We start from the raw sequence: 16696 nt of genomic DNA, 5'->3' as shown, positions 1-16696 counted from the left end.
ATTATATATTACGTGTGTGTGTGATTAGGAATGTGTTTATATGTGTACTACATGTATGTGATCAGGGACACATTTATATATTACATTATATATTACGTGTGTGTGTGATTAGGAATGTGTTTATATGTGTACTACATGTATGTGATCAGGGACACATTTATATATTACATTATATATTACGTGTGTGTGTGATTAGGAATGTGTTTATATGTGTACTACATGTATGTGATCAGGGACACATTTATATATTACATTATATATTACGTGTGTGTGTGATTAGGAATGTGTTTATATGTGTACTACATGTATGTGATCAGGGACACATTTATATATTACATGTGCATGTTACATGTGTGTCTGATTAGGAATGTGTTTATGTGTACTACATGTACGTGTTACATGCATGTGTCTGGTTAGGACTGTGTTTCTATGTGTACTACATGTACGTGTTACATGCATGTGTCTGGTTAGGAATGTGTTTATATGTGTACTACATGTATGTTACATGCCTGTGTCTGATTAGGAATGTGTTTATATGTGTACTACGTGTACATGTTACATGCATGTGTCTGATTAGGAATATATTTATATGTGTACTACAGGTATGTGTTACGTGTGTGTGTGATTAGGAATGTGTTTATATGTGTACTACATGTATGTGATCAGGGACACATTTATATATTACATGTACATATTACAGTGTGTGTGATTAGGAATGTGTTTATATGTGTACTACACGTACATGTTACATGCATGTGTCTGGTTAGGAATGTGTTATATGTGTACTACATGTACGTGTTACATGTGTGTGTGATTAGGAATGCATTTGTATGTGTGCTACATGTATGTGATCAGGGACACACATATATTACATGTACATGTTACATGTGTGTGTCTGATTAGGAATGTGTTTATATGTGTACTACATTTATGTGATCAGGGACACATTTATATATTACATGTACATGTTACATGTGTGTGTCTGATTAGGAATGTGTTTATATGTGTACTACATGTATGTGATCAGGGACACATTTATATATTACATGTGCATGTTACATGTGTGTCTGATTAGGAATGTGTTTATGTGTACTACATGTACGTGTTACATGCATGTGTCTGGTTAGGACTGTGTTTCTATGTGTACTACATGTACGTGTTACATGCATGTGTCTGGTTAGGAATGTGTTTATATGTGTACTACATGTATGTTACATGCCTGTGTCTGATTAGGAATGTGTTTCTATGTGTACTACATGTATGTTACATGCCTGTGTCTGATTAGGAATGTGTTTATATGTGTACTACGTGTACATGTTACATGCATGTGTCTGATTAGGAATATATTTATATGTGTACTACAGGTATGTGTTACGTGTGTGTGTGATTAGGAATGTGTTTATATGTGTACTGCATGTATGTGATCAGGGACACATTTGTATATTACATGTACATGTTACATGTGTGTGTCTGATTAGGAATGTGTTTATATGTGTACTACATGTACATGTTACATGCATGTGTCTGGTTAGGAATGTGTTATATGTGTGCTACGTGTACGTGTTACATGTGTGTGTGATTAGGAATGTGTTTCTATGTGTACTGCATGTACGTGTTACATGCGTGTGTCTGATTAGGAATGTGTTTATATGTGTACTGCATGTACATGTTACATGCATGTGTCTGATTAGGAATGTATTTATATGTGTACTACAGGTATGTGTTACATGCGTGTGTCTGATTAGGAATGTGTTTATATGTGTACTGCATGTACGTGTTACATGCATGTGTCTGATTAGGAATGTATTTATATGTGTACTACATGTATGTGTTACACACGTGTGTGTGATTAGGAAGGTGTATGTGTACTGCATGTACGTGTTACATGTGTGTGTGTGACTGAAAGAGCTGTCCCTACCCCTGTTGTCCCTGAGTGGCTGCACCTGTTCTCTACCTTGGGGTCTCTTGGGTTCCGGCCGCTGGAAAGAAACCGTTGCCTCCTATCCGGAGGCCCAGCGGGATCCGCACTGCCCTGGGGTCTCTCTCATTTGCCACGCGCCCTCCCTGGGCCTGTCTGTGATCAGGAGAACAGAGTGCCCGTTAGCCAAAGCCCTAAGTCACACTCTAATTTCTGCAGTTGAGTAAGCCTTGGTTTGGGCTTAATCATAGGGACTAAGATTTAGGAAAGGTGGCTTCTGCCCCAGGAAATGATTATCTGGAGAAGAGTGAAGAATTACCGGAGGGCAAAAGTAAACTTTGTACCATGTGAAGGTGAAGCTATTACCCCCTTTTCTGTAGCTTTTATAGAACCACCTACCTGTTGTGTCTGTTTCTGGTTTCCTTTTTTGTTTTTTAAAATGATTGTGTGTTGACTCATTTAATATCTTCCTTATCCTAGAAAAAGTATCTTGGACAAAGACATGGTCATGTGACCAGGAAAAACCCACCACCTCTGTGCACTTGTTGGTCACTGTTGGATATGTGGCAAGTAAAGGCACAGACACCACAGTCTTACGAGTGTCATTGAGTGACAGACCTGGAAAGGGCCTTGGTGTCAGGTAGACCAGTACTTGAGTCAGCGATACTGTCCCGGAGAGCCTGGCACGCTACTGCCCAAGGGACACGTCTGCCTTCATTTTCTGGAAATGGTTTTATTAAAACACAGCCTCACCCGTTTGCTTCTGTGCCGTCAGTGGCCACTTGAGCACCGCAAGAGGGTAGTTGAGTAATTATGGCAGAGAACTTAGGGTCCACAAGGCCTGGTATGTGTGCTTTCTGGACCTTTGTGGGGAAACTTGCTAACCTCCAGCCTGTTCGATGCTAGAATTTCCATGGGTGACAAAAATCCTCTCTGAGAGAGAACTGTTTCCTCAAGTCTCTATTAAAAACAAAACAACACTACTTCCTGTTTTACTTAAGTCTCGTATAGTATCCTACTTAGAAAATATTTCAGTTAAAACACAAAATCCTGGATTCACACCTATATTGTACCCAGTTAGGGTAGCTTTTCTTATCTAAAAGATAATCCTTGCCTAATACTTAAAATTTAAAATACCCATAACCTTTTTCCCCAGCAGCTCCATAATCACATAACAATTTTCTCTGAATACACTTAGCTTTTTAATGACAAGATGAACTTTAAAATATCAAAGCCATTCTTCAAAGGAACACAGTTTGCTCAAATGTATTTTAGTCATTAGAAAAAGGCTTTTCTTAAAATAATCAGCTGACTAAAGATACAAACAACTGTAATCTCTGTAGTTTCACCAAAAATTATGCTGTATGGATGTTGTAATTTATTCGTGGTGATTTTAGCTCATACATATTTGAATTAAATATCAGTTCACATTTGTTTGAAAGCAAGATTTCTTCTTTGTATATTTGCAGTGTGGCTGTCCTGCACTCTCTGCATTGGCTCCCAGGGGCCACTGTCCCCCACTCTTCCTGCTGTGTGGACCTCTGCTGCTCAGTGCGGCCGCCCCAGACCACTTCCCACCCCCAGACCCTTTCAATGGTTCCCAGGGGCCACTGTCCCCCACTCTTCCTGCTGTGAGGACCTCTGCTGCTCATTGTGCCCCCCCAGACCACTTCCCACCCCCAGACCACTTCAGTGGCTCCCAGGGGCCACTGTCCCCCACTCTTCCTGCTGTGTGGACCTCTGCTGCTCAGTGTGGCCACCCCAGACCACTTCCCACCCCCAGACCCTTTCAATGGCTCCCAGGGGCCACTGTCCCCCACTCTTCCTGCTGTGAGGACCTCTGCTGCTCAGTGCGGCCACCCCAGACCACTTCCCACCCCTAGGCCCCTCCAGCTGCAGAACCCCCTTCCTGGGGGCTTCCAGATGTAACACCTGTGGCCCCCATGAGACAACGGGGTTTCCAAACAGAGCAGGGCCCCAGAGGATCTTAGTAGCTTGTGAAGTGTTGGGCGTCAATGGTCTCTGCTGCCTTTCCAGGATAACGTGGCTTACTGTTCTTTTAGAATTCAAACCTGATCCATCAGAAGGTGTCTCCTCCTAATGACCGACAAGGGTCTCCAGTACTGTCCTTCATCGTCCTGGAGCAGTTTAATGCTGTTCGCTTGGTGCAGAGTGTCCACCAGTCTCTTGCCGCTCTCAGCAAAGTCATCAGAGGGACTACCTTACTGAGTGCAGAAGTACAGAAGCTGGCAAGTGCTCTACTAAACCAAAAGGTAAGCTCAGTTAAAGACACACGTTTTCATTTCATTATTAACAGTGACGGTTTCATTATGTATACGTTTGTCAAGTCTTACAGTCAGTAGTAACAGAAACTCCAAGGCCAATTAGCTTAATCCAGATAGGAATTTATTAGCTGATGTACATGGAAGATCGCAGAGGAGCCAGCCTGAAGGCAGCTTGATGCAGGCGCTTGAAATTGTCTTTAGGATCTTAGCTTGTGTTATTTATCTCCCTCTCTAGTCACATCATATGTGAATGCGTACACACACACGTGTATATATGCACAAATATGTGTATGTGTGTATATATGTATTTCATATGTATATATTTGTATGTATGCAGGTATGTGCGTATGTGTATATATGTATGTGTGTATCTATATATGTGTGGATGGTTGGATGTGTGTATATATGTATGTGTGTGGGTATATATATATGTACATGTGTGTATATATGTGCGGATGGTTGGGTGTGTGTATATATGTATGTGTACGTATGCATGTGTGGATGGATATGTATATATATGTGCGTGCGTGTGTGTGTGTTGATTTCACTTTGGGGCAGGTTCTCTGTAAATGGTGGTGCCCCAGCAGTCTGAACCTTAATATCCTCTGAGCTCTGAGTCCAGCAGAGAGGAAACCTTTTTCCTGATAACTCAAGCAAAAATCTTGGGATTAGCTTTACTCCAAACTGATTGGCTTGTGTAGTCCCTCCGTCATTCTCTGGGCAGGATTTGCAAAGCTCTCATTGGCCAGGGCTTCACCTGAACGCCCATCCCAGTGGCTGGAGATGGATTCAGCTTCATCTGTTAACGTGTATAGTGCACAAAAGAGAAGGATGGTTCTCCAGTGGAAAAACCAAGGTGCTTGTAGGAGAAGAAAGGGAAATCAGCTGTCTCTTGCTGAATAATTAGACCATCTTAAATGTCAGTAAAATCCACATATTACAGATATCTGGGTAAAAACACAACAATTAGACCATCTGTCACAGATTTACTTCAGTGTTTGGAGAATCTAAACCCTGCAGAACCTGGCATCTGGAAAAGATTTTGCAAGGTTCTGTAGGAATTTAGACAGAAAAGAATTTTGTTTTCTCACCGCTCCTGACATGGTTTACCCTTAATATAGAGAAAACCCTGATGCTCGACCTAAAGTCTTGTCTGTTTGAACATAAAAGATAGCGTTAGTAGTTACTTTTCTGACAACTAAACATAAGCCTATATTTGAAATAGGGGAAAGATTGCATCTCCTCAGAATTACATGTTCATTGTTTTACAGCTTTGTAAAAATGAGTGTACATTTGCATAATAAAAATCGCAGTATTATCAGAGAAGGACAGCTACCATATGTTTGCACGTATAGGAGGATTAGGAGGAACTTAACTGAGGAACAAGGGGGAGAAGAAGGGGGGAAATAGTGGGGGAGAGGGAGGGAGGCAAACCATGAGAGACTCTTGAATGCTGAGAACAAGCTGAGGACTGATGGGTGTGGGGAGGACAGGGGAGATGGGCATGGAGGAGGGTACTTGTGGGGATGAGCACTAAGTGTTACATGGAAACCAACTTGACAATAAACTATTTGTAAAAAAATAAATAAAAAAAATAGAACTACTTGAATCAATCACAGTCAAAGTACTGTAGTAGTATATTATACTGTAAGTTGTATCTAATTTATTTTTAATTTAAAGTAGATGCATTACCTATCATGAAAGCTTCTTAGCATTTCAAGGAATCATAGGATTGTAAGAGCTTTGAAGAACTTTACACTAATTAGCTCATTCATCACCACATTAACAGCATAAGGTAGGGCTCCTGTTACTGTTATTCTTGTGTGAGTATCCTGAGGCAGAGCCTGTGAAGTGACTTACCCAGCGGCTTACCCGTACGCCAGTAGTTGTCGAGTCAGGGCTTGAACTGGGGCAGGTCTACTCTCGATAGTAAGTATAAAGGATGTAAATTTATCAAAATTTTAATCTTTATGAGAGTGTATTTCTTTAAAATACAATAGGAGCGCCTGGGTGGTCAGTCTGTTAAGTGTCCAACTTCAGCTCACAGTTTGTGNTCTGTCTCTCTGTCTCTCAAAATAAATAAATAAATAAACATTAAAACAATTTTCATTTAAAATCCAACAACATGCTAAGGGCAAGATGTATGGTATTACAGTTGAATTGAGTGTCAGAGGAGAGTCACACAGATAGAGGAATACTACTTGTACAGTAGAGAACAGAGCTCAGTGGGATTCATGTAGTGAAGTCTAGAAAATAAAGCTTAGATCAGATTTCCAGTCTTTTAAAAAGCCAAAGAGGGGCGCCTGGGGGGCTTAGTCGGTTAAGCGTCCGACTTTCGCTTAGGTCATGATCTCGCGGTTCGTGGGTTCGAGCCCCGCGTCGGGCTCTGTGCTGACTGCCAGCTCAGAGCCTGGAGCCTGTTTAAGTCTGTGACTCCCTCTCTCTCTGACCCTCCCCTGCTCACACTGTCTCTCTCTCTCAGAAATAAATAAAACATTAAAAAAAAATTAAAAAGCCAAAGAAAAGGTGTTGGGATTAAATTCTGTGGGCAATAAGAGGCACTCACCTGCTTTGGGAGCACTGAACTTCACATACTCATCTCCAAAGGCCTATCAAATACTGGGATGGAATTGCCCCCTTATGCATGATAAAAGAATATATAGTTTTTCTTTTTCTTTTTCTTTTTTTTTTTTTTTAATATTTTTATTTATTTCTAGGATAGAGAGAGAGAGACAGCGTGAGCAGGGGAGGGTCAGAGAGAGAGGGAGTCACAGACTGAAACAGGCTCCAGGCTCTGAGCTGGCAGTCAGCACAGAGCCCGACGCGGGGCTCGAACCCACGAACCGCGAGATCATGACCTAAGCGAAAGTCGGACGCTTAACCGACTAAGCCACCCAGGCGCCCCTAGTTTTTCTTTTTAGCAGAGATTTTAACTTCAGAGTTTATTCTTCCTTATCCTTTTTTATTCATTTAGCAGTGGAAATGGAAGTACAGAGTTATGAGACTTTCATATTATATGTGAAGTTTTATTAATATTATTTGAAGTTTTATTAGTACCACTTAATATTTAATGCTATTTGAAGATAGACCATACTAAGTTAAAGATGTGTACTAGGGAGGGGCCAGGAGGGTGGAGCAGCCTGGAAGTTCTCAGCTTCCCTCGTCCCTGAAATACAGCTAGACCAGCATAAGCCATTTCACACACCTGTTTTTATAAAAAACTTTTAAATTTCTTTTACTATGTGTTTTATATTTTTATTTTTTGTAAAATTTTGTTTTACTTTCATTTTATTCTATTTTATTGTATATGTTTCTTTTAATTTTTAATCATTTTTTAAAATTTTTCTATCCCTTTTTCTCTATTCTATCATGCTCCCTTCAACTACTGGACAAAAAATACATGTAGGATTTAGCTTCCTTTATTTTATTTTTGTGTTGTTTTTAATTTTTAAATTTTTATTATTTTTCTTTCTTCAAAATGACAAAAAGAAGGAATTAACCCCCAAAAAAAGAACAGGAAGAAATGACAGCCAGGTACTTAATCAACACAGATATCAACAAGATGTCTGAACGCAGAATTTAGAATCATAAGAATACTAGCTGAGGTTGAAAATAGATTAGAATCCTTTTCTGCAGATATAAAAGAAGTAAAAGCTAGTCAAGATGCAATTAAAAATGGTGTAACTGAGCTGCAATCTCGAATGGATGCCATGGTGTCAAGGATGGATGAAGCAGAGCAACGAATCAACAATAAAGAAGACAAAATTATGGGGAATAATGAAGCTGGAAGAAAGAGCGAAACTAAGGCAAAAGAGCATGATCTAAGAGTTAGAGAACAAAGTGACTCATTAAGAAAGAATAACATTCGAATCATAGGAGTCCCAGATGAAGAGAGAAAAAGGGTTAGAAGGTTTATGTGAGCAATTCATAGTGGAAAATTTACCTAACTTGGGGAAAACACATCAAAATCCAGGAAGCACAGAGAACTCCCATTAGATCAACAAAAACTGACCAGCAAACAAGGCATATTATACTCAGATTCACAAAATACACAGAGAAGGCATGAATTACGAAAGCAGCAAAGGAAAAGTCCTTAACCTATAAGGGAAGATAGATCAGTTTTGCAGCATACCTATCCACAGAGACTTGGCAGGCCAAAAACAATTAGCAGGATATATTCAATGTACTGAATTGGAGAAATATGCAGCAAAGAATTCTTTATCCAGCAAGCCTGTCATTCAGAATTGATGGAGAGAGAAATAGTTCCCCAGACAAACAAAAACTAAAGGAGTTCATGACCATTAAACTAGCCCTGCAAGAAATTTCAAAGGGAGTCTCTGAGGGGAGAAAAGATGAAACAAAACAAAAAAACCCAAAAGCAACAATGAGTAGAAAGGACCAGAGAACACCACCAGTGCTACAGGCAACATAATGGCAATAAATTCATCTTTCAGTACTCACTCTAAATATCAATGGACTAAATGCTCCAATCCAAAGACATAGGGTAACAGAATTCATAAGAAAACAAGATCTATGTGCTGTTTACAAGACACCGACTTTAGACCTAAAGACACCTTCACATTGAAAGTAAGGGGATGGAGAACCATCTGTCATGCTAATTGTCACCAAAGGAAAGCTGGAGTAGTCATACTTATATCTGACAATGTAGATTTTAAAATAAAGACTGTAACAAGAGATGAAAAAGGGCATTATATCATGATTAAGGGGTCTGTCCACCAAGATCTAACAATTGTAAACATTTATGCTCCAAATGTATGAGCACCCAGATATATAAATCAATTAATTAAAAACCTAAAGAAACTCATTGACAATAATACCATCATAGTAGGGGACTTCAGCCCCCCACTACAGTAAGGGACAGATCATCTAAACAGAAAACAACAAAAGAGTGTCTTTGAATGACACACTGGACGAATTGGACTTAACATATATATTCAGAACATTTCATCCTAAAGCAGTGGAACACTGTTTCTCAAGTGTTCTCAAGGAACATATTCTTCTCAAGTGCGTGTGGAACTCCAGAATAGATCACATACTGGGGTACAAATCAGCCCTCAACAAGTACAAAAAGATTGAGATCATACCATGCTTATTTTCAGAGCACAACACTATAAAACTCAAAATCAGCCACAAGAAAAAAACAAATACTTGAAGATTAAAGAACATCCTACTAAAGAATGCATTGGTTAACCAGGAAGTTAAAGAAAAAATTTTAAAGTACATGGAAACAATTGAAAATGATAACACCACAGCCCAAAACCTCTGATATGCAGCAAAGGTGGTCATAAGAGGAAAGTATATAGCAATCTAGGCCGTCCTAAAAAGGGAAGAAAGGTCTCAGGTGCACCACCTAACCTTACACCCTAAATAGCAGGAGAAAGAACAACAAATAAAGCCCAAAACCAGCAGAAGATGGAAGTAATAAAGATTAGAACAGAAATCAATGCTATCGACACTCCTCCACCAAAAAAAAAAAAAAAGCAAACTGTGAAAAAATATATATATATACACATACACACACATATATATACATACATACATACACACACATATATATGAAAACAGATCACTGTAACCAGGAACTGGTTCTTTGAAAGAATTAACAAAATTGGTAAACCTGTAACTAGTTTGATCAAAAAGAAAAAGGAAAGGACCCAAATAAATAAAATCAAGAATGAAAGAGGAGTGATCACAACCAACACTCCTGAAATACAAACAATAATAAGAGATTATTGTGACCAATTATATGCCAATATAATTGGCAACATGGAAGAAATGGACAAATTAGCAGAAACATATAAACTACAAAACTGAAACAAGAAATAGAAAATGTGAATAGAGCCATAATCAGTAAAGAATTGAATTAGTAGTCAAAAATCTCCCAAAAAACAAGAGTCCAGGGTCTGATGGCTTTCCAGGGGAATTCTACCAAATATTTAAAGAAGAGTTAACACCTTCTTTTTGACGCTGTTCCAAAAACTAGAAATGGAAGGAAAACTTCTAAAGCAATTCTATGAGGCTAGCATTATGTTGATTCCAAAGCGAGATGTAGACCCCACTAAAAAGGTGAACTACAGATCAATTTCCCTAATGAACATAGATGCAGACTAGAGTGGATTCTAAGTTCAATTAGAGGAAGACAAATATATGACTTTACTCATATGTGGAATGTAAGAAATAAGACAGATGAACATAAGGGAAGGGAAGCAAAAATAATATAAAAACAAGGAGGGTACAAAACATAAGAGACTCTTAAATATAGAGAACAAACAGAGGGTTGCTGGAAGGGTTGAAGGTGGGGGCATGGGCTAAATGGACAAGGGACATTAAAGAAGACATTTGTTGGGATGAGCACTGGCTGTTATATGTAGGGGATGAATCACTGGATTCTACTCCTGAAATCATTATAATATGCTAACTAACTTGGATGCAAATTAAAAAAATATATATGGGTACTATAAATCCTAAAGCAACAAATAAAAATAAAACAGAGGTATGCATAATGAGCCTATATAGGACATAAGATGGAAATAGAACCTTTACTTAAGTAGTTCAAAACAAAGATGAAATAAAGAAGTCATAAGTTACCAGTATCAGGAATAAGAGAGGGACATCACTACAGTTTCTACAGACATTAAAAGGATAATAGAATATTTTTAACAACTTTATGTGCATAAATTTAACAACTGAGATGAAATTTACAAATTTCTTGCAAGATTCACACTACCAAATCTCATTCAAGGAGAAACAACCTATACTCTCTATCTATTAAAGAAGTTGAATTTTTATCAAACCTCCCACAAAGAGAGCTTCTAGAATTCACTGATGAAACCGAATAAATACTTAAGAAATAATACCAACTCTAAGTAAATTTTTCGAAATAGAAGAGGTGGGAATACTTGCCTATACCCTCTGAGACTAGCATGGCCTAATTGCAAAAGCTAACAGAGGTATCATTATAGAAGAAATCTATAGACTAACTTTCTCCTTGAACATAGACCCAAACCTTAACAAGATATTAGCAAATTGAATTCAACAAAATATAAAAATGGATAATGCATTCTAACTAAGTGGGATTTACTCTAAGAACACAAGTTAGGTTGAATTTAAAAAAATCAGTGTTACTTATTTTAGTAGACTAATAAGAAATTACATAATTATCTCAATAGGCACAGAAAGGGCATTAGTCAAAAGTCAGCAGCTATTCATTATAAAAATTTTCAGCAAATCAGGATTAATGCACCTTCTCAACCAGAGAAAGGGCATCCATGAAAGAGCCATGGCTAACAAAATAGCAAAGGACTGAATTCTCTCCTCTTAACACTAGGAATAAGACATCAAGATCCACTTTCACTACTTGTATTCAGCATTGTGCTGAAGGCTCTAGCTAGCATGACAAGTTAAAAAAAAAAAACAAAACATAAAGCTGGAAAAGAGATAGGAAACCTGTCTTTATTTGCAGAGCATATGGTCATCTATTTTCAGTGTCTTACAGAATCTACAAACAAGTTCCAGAGCTAATAAGAACATTTAAGTTTAGCAACATTGTGGTATACAGGATAAGTACGTTAAAGTGATACATATTCTGGAAACAAACTATTGAAAGTTGAAATTAAGACAGCTACTTGCAATTTCAGGGTGAAATTGACGAAAAATGCATAACAAGTTCGTATACATTGAAAACCACAAAGCTTTTATGAGCAAAAGTAAAGAAGAGCCAAATAAATGGAAAGATGTACTGTGTTCATGATTCCGGAGGCCCAGTGTTGTTAAGATGTTAATTCTTCCCAAATTGAGAAGTTCAAAACAACCCCAATGGAAACCACTACAGAATTTTTTTTGTAGTGACCAAAATTTTGCCTCTATTTTTTTCTTTTTTTACAAAAATACAAAAGACTTAATATACTCTAAGTAATTTTGGAAAAGAATAAAATGGAAGATCTTACTCAGCATGATTTCAAAAACTGCTCTGAAGATAGAATCAAAGCACTATGATGCTGGTATAAAAATAGATGTATACCTCAATGGAATGTAATAGAGTCCAAGGAAAGACCCACAGATGTATGATCTATTATTTTCACCAAATATACTAAGGCAACTAAAAGAGAGAAAAAGAAAATCTCTTTAGTAGACAGTACTAGAACAAATGAAGAGCTAAAGCCAAAAAAATACCTAGTTAAAAACCTATACCTATATCTCCAAACATATAAAAATTACCCCCAAATTGATTATACTGTTTTGAATATAAAATGTAAGCCACAGACAGGAGAAAGATTAGCTAGACACATGCTCAACAAAGGAACATGTATCTAGAAATGTTTTGAAGTACAACTAATACTGAGAAGACAAGCATTCCAAATTCGAAAAAATACTTGAATAGACACTTTAACAAGACGGTATATATATACCTCATTTCCTTTATGTATGGGCAGACACTTGGGCTGCTTCTGTATCTTGGCTTTTGTAAATAATGCAGTAAACATAGGGGTCTGCACATATATCTTTTCAAATTCTTGTTTTCACTTTATTTGGGTAAATAACCAGTAGTGGGATTACTGGATCATATGTTAATCCTATTTTTCATTTTTTGAGGAATATCCACACTGTTTACCACAGTGGCTGCACCATTTTACATTTCCACCAGCAGTGCAAGAGAATTCCTTTTTCTTTACATCCATGGTGACACTTGATTTTTTTAATTTCATTATTTATTGAGTTTTTGTTGCCATTCTGACAGGTGTGAGGTGATACTTCATTGTGTTTTTGATTTGCATTTTCCTGATGATGTAATGTTGAGCATCTTTCCATGTGTCTTTTGGCCATCTTTGGAAAAACGTCTATCCATTTTTAAATTGGATTTGTGTGTGTGTGTGTGTGTGTGTGTGTGTGTGTGTGTGTGTGTAGAGTTGTAGAAATTCTTTATATATTTTAGACATTAACCCCTTATCAGATAGAGTATTCATAAATATCTTCTCCTATTCAGCGTGATGCCTTTTCCTTTTGTTGATTATTTCCTTTCTGTGTAAAAGCTTTTTATTTTGGTGTAGTCCAAATAGTTTAATTTTGCTTTTGTTTCCCTTGCCTGAGGAGCATATCTAGAAAAGTGTTTTCTATGATGTCAAAGAAATTACTATTTGTTTTCTTCTAGGATTGTTATGGTTTTATGTCACACATTTACATATTTAATCATTTTTCAGTTTATTTTTGGTGTAAGAATGTGGATGGTTCATCCACATGTATCCAGATTAATTGATAATGAGGCTATGGTGTGTGCATGTGTGTGTATATGTATGTAATGGAATATTATTCACTTATAAAAAAGGATTGAATCCTGCCATTTGCAGCAACATGGATGAACCCATAGGGCACAGTGCTAATGAAATAAGAGAAAAAGAAATACTGTATGATTTCACTCGTGTGTGCAATTCAAGAGACAAAATAAGAAAAGGAAAAATGAGACAATCAAAAAGTCTCTAAATACAGAAAACAAAATGGTGGTTGCTAGGGGAGAGGTGATGGGAGTGATAAAGGGAATTAAGAGTACACTTAATCTAGATCAGAACTGAGTAATGTGTAGAATTGTTGAATTATATTGTACACATGAAACTAAGATAAAACTGTGTACTAACTATACTTAATTAAAAAATAAAAAAAAGATCCATAGATGACAAACACATGAAAAATGCTTAGTATTGTTAATCATTAGGAAAATGAATACTAAAATGTCAATAAGAATATCAATATATAGAAGTCAGTTGCATTTCTATATAGTACCAGTGAATGCGAGTTTTTAGCATTTAGAGTATCCACAATGAAATTAGGAAAGCCACTCCACTTACGATAGTATTGAAGAGTAAATACAGGGGAATAAATTAAGAAAAAAGCAAGACTTGTGCAATGAAAACTGCAAAATATCATTGAAAGCCATTGCAGAAGGCTAATAAATTAAAAATCATCCTCTGTTAATAGGGAAATGGAGAAGTAACTACATGGGTACATAGTATTTTTAAGGAGTAATGTGAGTGTTTTAGAATTAGAAAGTGAAGTTGATTGACTTGTGGATATTAAACCCTCCTTGCATTCTGGGAATAATTCCACTTTGATCTGGGTGAGTGGCTATTTTAATGTATTGCTGAATTTGGCTTGCTAATATTTTACTGTTAATTTTTATATCTGTATTCATCAGTGATACAGGCCTTTTTCTTTTCTTTTGTAATGTCTTTGTGTGTTTTAGGCTGGCTTCATAGAATGAATTTGGGTTATGTTAGCATTGATTACTTTGATTATGCTTGTTTATAGTTGCTTTATTTATTTGGGCGCTTTCATGTTGGGTCCATAAATATTTGCAATTCTTGTATCTTCTTGTTGGATAGTGTCCTTTTTAAAGTTTATTTATTTGAGAGAGAGACAGAAAGAGAGGAGAGAGAACATGCAAGAGCAGACAGAGAGAGAATCCCAAGCAGGCTCCACACTGTTAGTACAGTGCCTGACATGGGGCTTGAACCCACAAATGATCTGAGCCGAAATCAAGTCAGACACTTAACCACCTGCGCCCACCCAGGGGCCCCCTACAGTCTTTGTTTTAAAGGGTATTTTGTCCAATTTAAGTATTGCTACCCCAGCTTCCCTTTCTCTTCCATTTGTATGAAAAATGATTTTCCATCCCCACACTTCAAATCTGCATGAGTTTTTAGGTCTAAAAGGAATTTCTTGTAGGCTGCATATAGATGGGTCTTGCTTTCTTATCCATTCTGTCACCCTATGTCTTTTTATTGGGATGTGATTCCATTTACAGTAAAGCAATTATTGATAGGTATGTTCTTTTTTTTTATTGTTATTTATTTTTTTTTATACATCCAGGTTACTTAGCATATAGTGCAACAATGATTTTGGGAGTAGATTCCTTAATGCCCCTCATCCATTTAGCCCATCCCCCCTCCCACAACCCCTCCAGGAACCCTCTGTTTGTTCTTTCTATTTAAGAGTCTCTTATGTTTTGTCCCCTTCCCTGTTTTTATATTATTTTTGCTTCCCTTCTCTATGTTCATCTGTTTCGTATCTTAAATTCCTCATGAGTGTAGTCATATGATATTTGTCTTTCTCTTATGCTTAGCTTAATAGCCTCTAGTTTTGTCCACGTAGTTGCAAATGGCAAGATTTCATTCTTTTTGATTGCCAGCTAATACTCCATTGTCTTTATATACCACATCTTTTTTATCCATTCATCCATCAGTGGGCGTCTGGATTCTTTCCATACTGTGGCTATTGTCGATAGTGCTGATATAAACATTGGGGTGCAGGTGCCCCTTTGAAACAGCACACCTGTATCCTTTGGATAAATACCTAGTAGTGCAATTGCTGGGTCGTAGGATAGTTCTGTTTTTTGAGGATCCTTCATACTGTTTTCCAGAGTGACTGCACCAGTTTCCATTCCCACTAGTTGTCCAAAAGAGATACTCTTTCTCCATATCCTTACCAACATCTGTCAATGTCTGAGTTATTAATGTTAGCCATTCTGACAGGTGTGAGGTTGTATCTCAGTGTGGTTTTGATTTGTATTTTATTTTCCTGATGATGAATGATGTTGAGCATTTTTTTTTTCATGTGTCTCTTGGCCATCTGGATGTCTTCTTTGGAAAAGTATCTCTTTGTGCATGACTTTAAGTTCTCTATCAGGCATATTATTGCCCTTTACTTTAGGTGTCTTTCCATGATTTTGCCCTGTTCTTTCATTTGGGATGTATTCCTCTCCTCATTTTGTCTCTCTGTGTCTGTTTCTGTGTGTTAGGAAAGTTGACTATGTCTCTTGCTACTGAAACTCGTGTCTTTATGAAGAAGAGGACCTGAAGTGTCCTTCAGAGGTGTCTCCCACATGTGTCAAGTGTGTCCTGTTGTGGCTGAGATCCCTTTGCCTTCCGTCCAGTCATCTGCAGAGGCTCTCTGCCTACTGTGGCCAGACTGTGGTCGGTGTGTTGTTAGTGGACCAGTCTGGGGCCACCTTTGGCTTGTGTTCGGTCAGACCAGATGTTTTCCAGAGCTGCGGTAGCGCCGAAGTACAGGGCACTTGGCCCGTGTTGTCCCCCAAGATTTCATTGGAGGTGGGTCTGCAGTTCACCCAGATGTCTGCCCCCAGCCCACTGCTGAGGCCGTAGTCACAATGGTGTGTGTGGTTATCTTTCCTTCTCCCCAGGGCAGCAGTCACTTACGAGTGTCACTGGCCCTTGTCAGCGCTGCTGTTATGATGTCCTGTTTGTGCCAGTGTCGCAGATGGACTCACGCAAGGGCAGGTTGGCTGGCGCATATCTGTCAGAGAGCACAGTGTGGGAGGTACAGTGTTAGCACGCCAGGTGGATAGTGTTCTCACTCATTCCCACTAGTGGGAATGTCCATGTGGAGGGGAGAAATGGTGCCTACCAGATCTTTTGTTCTTGGAAAAGCTTCCTAAATATTCCTGTCCATCCTGCATATGTTC

At 38.0% G+C, this 16696-nt stretch overlaps 1 protein-coding gene across 1 annotated transcript in view; it reads left to right on the top strand.

Moving 5' to 3' along the window:
• Window positions 1-16696, top strand: part of DYNC2H1 (dynein cytoplasmic 2 heavy chain 1) — a 301089-nt gene that overhangs the window by 234399 nt on the left and 49994 nt on the right. The window contains exon 85 of the mRNA XM_077770023.1: window positions 3982-4191. Within this exon, the coding sequence (XP_077626149.1) occupies window positions 3982-4191 (210 nt within the window). The remainder of the gene's footprint in view (window positions 1-3981; window positions 4192-16696) is intronic.

This window comes from Crocuta crocuta, unplaced genomic scaffold (genome assembly GCF_008692635.1).
Source record: "Crocuta crocuta isolate KB4526 unplaced genomic scaffold, BGI_CrCroc_1.0 scaffold80, whole genome shotgun sequence".
NCBI lineage: Eukaryota > Metazoa > Chordata > Mammalia > Carnivora > Hyaenidae > Crocuta > Crocuta crocuta.
This window is presented reverse-complemented; position numbering and strand designations above follow the sequence as displayed.